This window comes from Perca fluviatilis, chromosome 15 (assembly GCF_010015445.1).
Source record: "Perca fluviatilis chromosome 15, GENO_Pfluv_1.0, whole genome shotgun sequence".
NCBI lineage: Eukaryota > Metazoa > Chordata > Actinopteri > Perciformes > Percidae > Perca > Perca fluviatilis.
This window is the reverse complement of record NC_053126.1, coordinates 31,017,806-31,029,047: the sequence shown is the minus strand read 5'-3', so window position 1 is coordinate 31,029,047 and position 11,242 is coordinate 31,017,806. Positions and strand designations below refer to the sequence as shown.

Sequence of the window (11,242 nt, the reverse complement as noted above, 5' to 3'; positions counted from 1 at the left end):
CAACACCTGTGTGGGCGTTCAGGGCCTTTAAACACAATCTGATTTGATGCCAGTTTATCTACAAGGCAAATGCAGGTCATCCGAAACATTTCCTGCCTCAGCTATGACTCTTCAACCAGGAATCGAAAGCCGCGCAGCTTCAGTAACAGAATATTTGTTTCACTACTGTGTGACTATGTGGGTCATACATTCATCAACCAAAGTTAAGTAGTAAATAATTAACATCATAATCCTTTTCTAAGGGTTTCTGAGGCTGAGACATCAATATGTGTCAATATTATTTTTTTTGTGGTAATAAGAATGAATCAAATTAAATTATAAGGGTCTTTTAAAAGCAGTCAATTCAAATCAACAATGACTTAGCATTGTCAGGCCCCAGACACAGATGATTCTGATTGGCTGACTACACTCATCACTTTCTGCCTTTGTTGGTGTGTTGCGATTACTTTTTAAGTTTTTAAGGCTACATTATGTTGTCAAGGGAAAGTTCATTAGACGTCTAGATGCTTCAACAGCATTATAATGAGATTGTTTCATTTTTCAAATATATATTCTTTTAATGACTACGATTCTGGATATCTTTAAGAGATAGATAGATGGATATATATATATATATATATATATATATATATATATATATATATATATATATAAGATTATTTTTGGGCTTTTCCGCCTTTATTTTGATAGGACAGCTAGGTGAGAAAGGGGAGAGAGAAGACATGGAGGAAATCCTCACAGTTCGGACTCGAACCCTGGACCTCTGCATCGAGGCATAAACCTCTCCGTATAAGTGCGCCCGCTCTACCCACTGATCCAACCTGGGCACCTAAATGACTATATTAATACAAAATCTTGCATTGTACATTTCACTTAAGAAAACTGTATACTTTAGAAAAAGCAGTGGATGCTGTTCAGTTAGCTCACCCAAATATAAATTGCTCGTGTTAAAAACATAATCTGGGGCGCCTGGGTAGCGACACGTGCGACCCATGTGCATATGCTCAGTCCTCGTCACAGCGGCCGCGGGTTCAATTCTGACCTGTGGGCACTTGCTGCCCATCTGTCCGCTCAAATAAAGTATATACAGTATATTCTGTGTGTTGCAGGGCTCTGGGGATGGCATTGTCGATCGGCCAGTCGATGAAGTACTCAATTCTTTTACTAAATTTAAAAGTACCATTATCACACCGTGGAACCACTGTTACAAATAAAAAGTCCTGCATTCAAATTTTCTACTTAATTCAAAGTTCAATAGTATGAGCGTCCCAAAAAAAAAAGTAAAAGTACTCATTTTGCAGAAAGTCCCATTTCAGAATGTCCGCTTATTGTACTTGTAGTTCTGTATTTCTTGCATGTGTTTGGAAACTTGAGTGCATTAAAGTACAGTGACTTGATTTTACTCAGTATTACTTCTCCTTTCATGGCTCACATTTTAATTTGATGCTTGAAGACATTTTTGCTGTCATGTCAAAGTTCATTCGACGTCTAGATGCGTCAACGGCATTCTAACGAGCAAAACATGATCTGCAGCCTAAAAAACCTGCACTTCTGCATTTCCACTTTTTTTTTTCCTCATAACTACATAGGACACCAGGGGGACTACGCAGCCATTTCAGTTCCTGTGGACGGGATGAGCTCGAGATGAATTTGAGACGAAACGGATCAAGAACAAAGCAGTCCATGTTTGGTGAGTTGTGGACATTTTTTATTAATTACAAATATGAGTATTCAAATACAGGTCATAGAGGTCATCTACACTCTTCCAGTGGCCATGTCTGCAGCACAGAGGTAGAACAGAACAAGATGGCTCCATAGTCTCAAGCAGGCGTCCCCTCCCCCTCCCCCGAATAAGACCATCTACCTGGGAGCACTAACACCAACTCAGCAGAAACTAGGGCTGCACAATAAATCCATTTAGTTTTTTTGAAATTGTCCTCGCAATATCAACTAGTGCGATAAACACATTGTGAAGACTGCGACAAATCACAAAAGACACTCGAGAGATGTTTTGAAATTAGTTAAAAAGAGTACCTATTTTCTATAGATACTGCACTTTAAAATGTCACTGCCATTCTTTTCTTAGTGTTACCTTTCATATTCAATCCAAAAAAACATCTCTTTTATAGAACAAAAAAATTTTTTCTATAAAAGAATGTTTTTTTTTTTTTAATACAACAAGCAATGTGTATAGCATAAATTATTATTATAGCAGAATACTGAAAGCAGCAGAAAGGCAGAACTGAGTACATTTTAATGTATTTCATCTGTATTCATTGCAAGTAATATCGTTAGAGATATTCAACTACGTTATGGCATATCCCATAATTTCCTCATATCGTGCAGCCCTAGCTGAAATACTATAGTTTCCTTCAGATGTGAGTAATGACCAACTTCAGCCATCACTTCTTTGACTTTTATTTCTACATCTTAACAGTAATAAAATAAAGAATAAAAATAAAAAAGGTGTAGCAAACATTGGGTTCGCTCCAGATGACCACTGTAACATGATGCCTGCGCACGTGTGGAGACGGCACAGTGTTGCTTAAGGGGGGGGGGGAGAAAGAAGACATCATGGAGGCGCCCGCCTTGTTCTTCCCTAACTGTCGGGTATCAAACCACCAGCGCTCTGTACGGTTACGTGGCTTCATGGCTCAGGTTTGTATGAGGAGGGGGGGTTTGTCCCGGGGAGGTCCTGCGCTGGGGCTGCGCACTCTGGCTGTTGGGGGGCGCTGGCTGCCGCCGCCGGCTCTTTCTGCACCAGCTCCGGCTCGTCCTGGCCGGCCTGGGGCGGGTGGATCAGGACCTTGTCGATGATGCCAAAGTCCTGCGCCTCCATGGGGCCCATGTAGCGATCCCTTTCCATCACACCCTCTGGAAAGGTAGGACAGAAAACGAGAAGGAAAGGTAAGTAAGTAAGTAAAATTTATTTATAAAGCGCTTTTCACAGATAAAATCAGAAAGTGCTGTACAAAAGAATAGGTAACACAAACCTATACAATATAAAATGTATATACATATGTAAAATTAAAGTGACACTAGTGAAAACCCATCAACCAAAAGCTTTCCTAAATAAACATGTTTTCAGATCCTTTTTAAAAGAGACAACAGAGTCTGCCAGACGCATGGACAGGGGCAGGGCGTTCCACAGTCTGGGAGCAACAGACTCAAAAGACAGGTCCCCTCGAGTCTTATAACGAGTCTTGGGGACTACAAGCAGGTTCTGGCCAGCGGACCGAAGGGTCCGGCCAGAGGAATACGGCTTCAAAAGGTCCAGGATGTACTGTGGGGCCTGACCGTTTAAGGCTCTGAAAGTCAGCACTAAAATCTTAAAATCAATTCTGAATTTTACAGGGAGCCAATGGAGAGCCGACAAGACTGGGGCATCCGTTCATCCGTTTAGGCCTTTATTTCATAAGACCGCTTCAAATCCAAAGGTGTGTAAAAAGGCGTTACGCTGCCCTACGCGTTATTGTAGGCCCAGTTTATTATGCAACTTAGTTTATACAATATAGGGGGTCCCTGCTCGTGTCTCTTTCAGTTAACGGGTCCTTGGCTTAAAAAAAAAAAAAAAGGTTGAAGACCCCTGGCATAAGACATGAAAGGGGAGCGAGCGGGGGAATGACATGCAGCGAAGGGCCGCAGGGCGGAGTTGAAGCCGCTGCGGCGAGGACTGAGCCTCTGAATATGAGGCGCATTAATATTGCGCCTGAACGCAACAAATGTGGAGTAGGACTCCTCACTCACAGACACTGTCGGAGGTTTCTACTATTTTGGTTACATAACATAGGTAGGGTAGGAAAGAGTGTGTGAGATAGTGGCGAATAATACTACTTAAATAGTATTTATAAAGATTTAAGTAAACCTATGTGTGTAGTATTGTGATGTATACGAGTCTTAGCCAGCACTCACTGTTTGAAGTGTTAAAACGTTTTATGGCGGGCGGCTGTTAGCTCACCTGGTAGAGCGGGCGCCCATATATAGAGGTTTAGTCCTCGACGCAGGGGCCGCGGGTTCGACTCCGACCTGCGGCCCTTTGCTGCACATCGTCCCCCCCCTCTCCCCTTTCATGTCTAAGCTGTCCTATACAAAAAAGGCCTAAAATACCCCAAAAAAAATTCTTAAACATTTTTTATTGCATGTGGTAGGAATGATTTCCTGAAGAATAATAATAATAATGCATTCTTTTCTGTGCGTTTTGAACTGCTGTTCTATTCTCTTTCAAAGCCCTGACTTTCTGTGACAAACGTCCCAATTAGATTGAACGGAAAAAAGATTTGCACGTAATATTTTTATTTGTAATCTTGTGTGTGTGTGTGTGTGTGTGTGTGTGTGTGTGTGTGTGTGTGTGTGTGTGTGTGTGTGTGTGTGTGTGTGTCAAGCATAGTTGTGCGCGCGCTGTGCACGAGCCTAGGCGCATTTTACTAACTTGCTGTTAAAATAACCATGAAATGCTGAGTTAGTGACTTTAGACCAGGTTTTTGTTGGTCAGTGGCTCGATCACTTCCCGCTGCCTCGAGATGGCAATACTCCCAGAATGCACCTGAACACACCTCCCTGTAAGACCAGCATGCCCAGAATGCACCTGAACACACCTGCCTGTAAGACCAGCACGCCCATGGGGCGCAAAGATGGGCGCAGGTGCATTTGCTATTTAACCCTTGTGTTGTCCTTCGGGTCCCAGTGACCCGAAGGACAACACAAGGGTTAAACGACGTGGGCGCTGGACGGGAAATTGACAACGGCGTCTGTCTTAAACTAGCAAAGACACTTGGGTCGGGCTTTGTGCTGCGCAGCGCCGGGTGCAAGATGGGGGCGGGGGGGGCCCAGAGAGCTGGAACCTACCAATGGTTTCCAGCGGCTGGCCCGTGTGTTTGGCGTAGATGACGTTGATCTGTTTCTTCAGCTTCAGGATCTCCTCAGCCTGGATGGCGATGTCTGTGGCCTGGCCCTAGAGAGAGACACAGACAGACAGACAGACACGTTAATATTACCGGTTAATATAACAGTCCAGGCACATAGGGCTTCTTGTGCAGGCTCTTTGAGTCAAGTAAAAAGAGTTAAAGGGCAAAAGAAAAGCACACCGACTAAGCTAGAAAAGGATTATACAAGGTAAATACATTAAAATAGGACTAAAAACCTTAGACACTACACAAAAGAGTGCATAACATATAGTAAATTATGAATACTGAAACTGGAGTACGAGTACTACTGTAAGCCAGGAGGAGGAGGAGGAGGAGTAGAAGTAATTAATCTGTACAGGTTCTAAACACTATTAAGGGTAATGGGTGTGTGATAACTGTGGGGGATATTGCATTTGAGAATAAATATTTCACAGTAGTAGTATGATTACACCTTTAATCGCAGTGAAGTGTTCAGTCGGACTGTGGCAGGGAAGAAACTGTTCTAGAAGCGGGCTTTATGTGCAGTGTGTGTGTGTGTGTGTGTGTGTGTGTGTGTGTGTGTGTGTGTGTGTGTGTGTGTGTGTGTGTGTGTGTGTGTGTGTGTGTGTGTGTGTGTGTGTGAGAGACTGACTCTGATGATGCTCTCGGCTCTTTTCCTGCATCGCTGTTTGTATATTGTGTCGATGGAAGATCGCCGTTACAGGTTTATTATTCCCCCTAGTCTATATCCACGACGTTCCACTTCCGAGATAGCTCCGGTGCGGCGGGAAATCCGTCCGGATGTCCCCTTTTTCGGCCAGATGTCCGTTACCTTCCGCTTTCTTGGTGTTGGCGTTTTAAACTCCTGTTGCACGACTAAAACAGCCTTCGAACGCACACATGTTCCACCAAAACAAGTTCCTTCCTGAGACTATTTTGCAGCGGCACCGTGGCTCCACTCGGCGCTTGGCACCGCCCATGACGATTGCGATTGGTTTAAAGAAATGCCAATAACCCGGAGCAGGTTTTATTTTTTTCTCCCATCCCGGAATGCTATGTGGACTAGCCAGACCCTCCTCCGCAGCGCTGTGGAGGAAGATCTGGCAAAGCGAGACTGGTATTCCCCAGTTTCAGTGTTAACGATCACCATTACAGGCTTGGCAACGTTTAGACTCTGGACGTCCCCACCCCTCCTTTACCCACCCCCGCCTCCTGAAGGCTGGTGAACCATGATGCGGGCGTTGGGCAGTGAATGCCTCATGCCCGGCGTTCCGGCCGCCAGCAGCAAGCTGCCCATACTGGCTGCCTGGCCAACACACCAGGTGGAGATGGGATTAAGGATGTACTGCATGGTGTCGTAAATGGCCAGGCCTGCTGTCACCACACCGCCTGGGGGACAGGGAAAAGGGAGAGAAGTGGCATGAATGTACTCATTTTAAAAAGGCTCATCATAAGGCCGGATGTTTTTACTCAGGATCAAGATCAAAAATTGTTGACTGTTATTATATTGTACTACTCAAGAAGAATCTGTTCTAGAACCGGGCTTTATGTGTAGTCTGCGCTGCTGTGTCGGAGTCTGTATATGTGCAGTGTTTGTGTCTGAGCAGAGAGAAAGGGCTGAGTGGAGTGAGTCTGCTGTATATCCTTCTCTGTTGCACGACTAAAACTACTTTTGAACGTACACACGTTCCACCAAAACAAGTTCCTTCCCGAGGCTATTTTGCAGCGGCGCCGTGCGGAGCTTAGCACCGCCCAAGACAATTGTGATTGGCTTAAAGAAATGCCAATAAACCAGAGCACATTTTACTCCCATCTGGGAATGCTGTGTGGACTAGCCAGACCCTCCTCCGCAGCACTGTGGAGGAAGGTCTGGCAATGTGAAACTACACTCAAGATAATTAGGCCATAATGAAATGCTAAAGAGGAAACTGTGATATTATGAAACGGCAATTAGGCCTGGCTTTGCGTTTCGACGCTGCGTGCTAATTTTCAAAAACAAAATCAAGCCTCCTTCTACATTAATTATAACTGTCTCAAACACGTTATTGGTAACTCGTGGCAATACAGAGAACTGACAAATGGAAAAGCTGAAGTTGAAATGTGCAATGGGAAAAGGAAAACAAACATAGGACAACTAAAATGGAAAATGATCATTAAGATTTAAAGTTCTCTTTTTTGTTTTTCCAACCTTCTTCTTCTATTTAGATTTGTACATTTCTGACATGCATAGTAGTTTTGTGTTAAGTGTCCTTTTCGGGACGTTTCCAGCTGATGTCTCACCAGGACTGTTTATGTACATGTGGATGGGCTTGTTGTTGCTTTCTGACTGTAGGAAGAGCAGCTGGGCGATAACCAGACTAGCCACAGTGTCATCGATCTGCGTGAGGATAGGGAGACAGAGCCAGAATAGAAATCACTTTGGGGAAAAAAACAAAACAAAAAAAAGTTCACTCTCGTTTACATTGAGGCAGACACTTACAGGACCCATTACACAAATGATTCTCTCTCTCAGGAGGCGGGAATAGATGTCATATGCTCTTTCTCCTCTCCCCTGGAAAACAACAACAAAAAGGCAGAATTTATTTTTAAGATCAATTATTTTATTTATTTTTTTCATTTTAAACCGCAGAACAGACAAACACACTTTAACAAGAACAATCACCCTCTCCCACCCCCCGCATGCACCTGTTCACACTCCCAGACCATGTGCAGGAAAGTTCCAGTTTGTTCAGGTTGACAGAACGTGCAATAGGGAGTAGGAATGGCTTTGGAGACTTATCTCTTCTGAGGAGTCCAGTATGTCCTATGGCATATGTTGAAGTGGATCTGCTGGTGATTTGGGTTCTTGGAACAGCGGGAAATATTGTCCCAAACTGTCTCCCAATTAATTACGTTCCCCTCCGAGCTCAGCTCTCACTCCCATTTCTTTAGTATTGCGAGTTCCCCTACGGATACTTGCATCAGTTTAGCATAAATCCCGGACACTAATCCTCTCACAGGAAAATCAACAAACCATTTAATGATTGGGTGGGTCTCGAGACTGTTTCCCCATGGTACTCCATAACATTTTAGGGCTGATCTTAAGCGCAGATAAAAAGAAAAAAGGATGTCCTAGGTAGGGCTGGGCGATATATCGATATAAACAAATATATCGATATATTTTTAAATGAGATATGGAATTAGACCATATCGCATATATCGATATAGTTCAAATGTGATCCTTGCTCCCATAGATATGTCGCCGTGAGGTTCTAAACATACGTCAAAACCCGCCGCCATCTTGGAACAGGGGGCCGAAGCATTCAGATCAACGCTAAAGATGCCGGACTTTTGTACTGCTTAATTATGTTCGATAGAGGAAATGAAAAGAACAAACAGCAATGGATAACATTTAACAGGTGACAATGTGTTTTATGATTATATATGCCGCCTTGGACCAGCAATCTGAGCTCCGGCGGCAGCGGGAGGCGGAGAGCTCCGTGGCCGGCCGCAGCGTCTCTTCCCCCGGGCAAAAACACAGCTTCGCCTCGCTGCTGCGCCGGTCCCCGCTGATCCAGATCGGACCAGCCAAAGACAGAGTGGTGATCGGTAGGATCTTACACGTAGTCCAGGACGAACTGTATGTCGATATCGGCGGAAAGTTCCACTAAGTTTCCGGCGGCGCGCACGTGGAAAGAAGCTACACGGGGGCAGCGACCGTCTGGCGGCTGCAGGATCTGGAGCTCAGTGCCCGTTAAAATTACATGTACGCATAAATACATACAGAAATAAATAGTGGAGGAATGAGCCTGGACATTTCAGTCTGTTTAAACTTCACCTTGAAGCAGAAACTCTTAGTTCAGAAGGGTGAAGTTTCCGTTTGGACTCAGATCTGTGAACCGATCATAATAAATTTCTTTGTTTTGTAGTCGATAGTTCATCTTAAGTTTATTTAAGTGGAAGCAGTATCAAGTGGAAGAATGGGACTATAACCTAGGCTTACAGGCATGAGGCATTACATTTTGAACAAAGTAGATTATATTAATATCTAAAGCTTAATTGACCTTTGGAACGAATCACAAATAGCCTATGGAGCTTTGATTTCAAAAAGGTACTCCTGTTATACAGTATTTAGGTTTACATTTTATTGTTATTTGAACAGCTGAGCATTTAATCATGAACCAGGTGAAGAAACCGGTTTATTATTTATTTGATTTTGCAACTGTTTCTATGAAACTACTTGTGACATGTCATATTTGATTTGGGCTTTGACTGAACATTTGCTCTCACTTCGTGGAAAAAAATATCGGGATATATATCGTATATCGATATTCAGCCAAAATATATCGGGATATGACTTTTGGTCCATATCGCCCAGCCCTAGGGATGTCAAAGCTAGTTCTCAGGTCCTCAAAGCTCAACATACCTTGCAGAATTTATTTTAACTTATAGAACACCAATAAACCAATTCTATGTAGGTTTCCTACTCTCCAAGTATTTGGTTCATGCCTGCACATTAAAGCTTTAGTGCGTCACTTTTTGATAATAATAAACGTCCGTTACATTCAAGCCATTGCCAAAAGAGTTGCTACAAAGGCTAATTTTTATTTTTCAAACATCTCATTTGCAATGATGACCTGTCACATTCCCCTAGTACCACATCCATACCTGGAAGTTGCCCAGTACAACCACAGTCTGATCTGCTGGCCACTGAGCAGCTCCACTGGAGCGGTTGGGGTTAAAGGCCTTGCTCAAGGGCACCTCAGTGGTGGTAATGAGGGAGGGACAAGCGCTGCTCTTTCACTTTCCCCACACAGATTTTTTTCCCGTCGGTCTGGGGATTGAACAGACGACCTCCCGGCTTCTTTAACCACTAGGCCACCACTGCCCTATTTTAAGACTATCAGCTCCACACAACTCTCTCTGTAGTTCCCGTCAGTCACTTAAGACACAAAAACAGGAAAATAGGGTCCAGGTTGAAAAAAAAAAAAAGTTACCCTTTTAATGCAAGGATGGTCTTTGGGCACGTGTCTGTATAGAGAAGTCGTGCCTAGTGTGGCATTAACACATATGACAACTTTGAACACAGCTCAGCACTTAAAAGTCATCTTACTCACTGTCTGCTCCACAACCATGGGTATAAGAGGACTCCTCCATACAGGACTGTGGTGGATGGACCGGCTGTGTTTCAGCGTCAAGCCTCCGATGCGCAACACTCTCTGAAAGACACGGACATGCAGAACACACACAATGGTTACTACACTTGTGTTCAACAATTACTGCACACTTAAAAGAAAAGAAAAGGAATAAACAGAAACACACTAAAACATTTATAAACATATGGAAGGGGTAAACGCATAAACAAGAATACAAATAACTTAGATATAACATAGTGTGTATTTTTGTTTCTTATCATTTTCAGGGATTTTGTAATTTGGAAAACTTAGAATCTGCTTTAATTTGGACACACCAAGTCATTTCTTGAGGTTAGTCAAAACAAATCCTTTTAACTTCTGCTTTGAATAACTGTGTACATTTGGATCTAAAATTGTGTTCATAACTTGATAGCCTTCCTCTGTTATCTGTTGACAAGTCATAGGTTTCTTTCCATCCAATCAGCTGGAAACAAAGATTGATTTCAAATACATCAGTATTTTTTTTATTGTTAACGTGTAAATAACGATATTATAACGTATAAATGTGCCCGGTGTGGGATCAATAAAGCTTATGTTATGTCTTATGGGATGAGAAGTTTAAAGTGTATACCATCTTGTAAAATAAAATACTTTGCTTATCAGATTTGCTCAGCTGTTCAATGTCGAAATGACAAACTAATAATTAATGTAGTAGCATGTTAGCTTTTTCTTTTCAGTTCGTCTGTAATGTCTGGTTACATCACGGATGCATTATAAGGTTACACAACTAGACTCAGTCAGCAACATGCTCAACTGTTGTGGAAAATACACGGATTTAGTTTGGGACTGCCCATTGAATAGGTCTATAAAACACTGGCAAGTTCAGTGTGTTGTGTTTTTGGAAAACACTAACGTTACCGTTACACTCGTGGAGTTTTAGTACCGGGACAGGGTGCACCTGACGGGGGTGATGATCCCATGAAGCAACTTTAACGTAACGTTCCACGAGCTGCTAGCTAACGTTAGTTAGCTGACACGCTGTAATAACAACAGTACCCGCCGGTTTCATTTCACATTCAACTAATGTCCAGTACGAACCCCGCTGAAGGGAGGGGTCCCTAAAACTGCTGGTTGTACTCACTTGCAACAGCATTTTTGAAGTCTTTTCTTTACCCCTCTGTGTGACCCCCAGATACACCGGAACCAGTTACAATTTCAACTTTGAACCGCTTTCTTCTTCTCTGT

General features: G+C 43.1%; 1 protein-coding gene across 1 annotated transcript in view; it reads right to left on the bottom strand.

Annotated features, from left to right (window-relative positions):
- Positions 1-1,686: 1,686 nt before the first annotated feature.
- The window catches only part of LOC120575292 (caseinolytic mitochondrial matrix peptidase proteolytic subunit), a 9,564-nt gene continuing 8 nt past the window's right edge, over positions 1,687-11,242 (bottom strand). The window contains exons 1-8 of the mRNA XM_039826013.1: positions 11,139-11,242; positions 9,980-10,081; positions 7,363-7,434; positions 7,164-7,260; positions 6,087-6,272; positions 5,141-5,148; positions 4,846-4,951; positions 1,687-2,874 (exon numbers count right to left, since the gene is read on the bottom strand). The exon at positions 11,139-11,242 is cut by the window's right edge and continues 8 nt beyond it. Coding sequence (XP_039681947.1) covers positions 2,648-2,874; positions 4,846-4,951; positions 5,141-5,148; positions 6,087-6,272; positions 7,164-7,260; positions 7,363-7,434; positions 9,980-10,081; positions 11,139-11,150 — 810 coding nt within the window. The 5' untranslated portion in view covers positions 11,151-11,242 and the 3' untranslated portion in view covers positions 1,687-2,647. The remainder of the gene's footprint in view (positions 2,875-4,845; positions 4,952-5,140; positions 5,149-6,086; positions 6,273-7,163; positions 7,261-7,362; positions 7,435-9,979; positions 10,082-11,138) is intronic.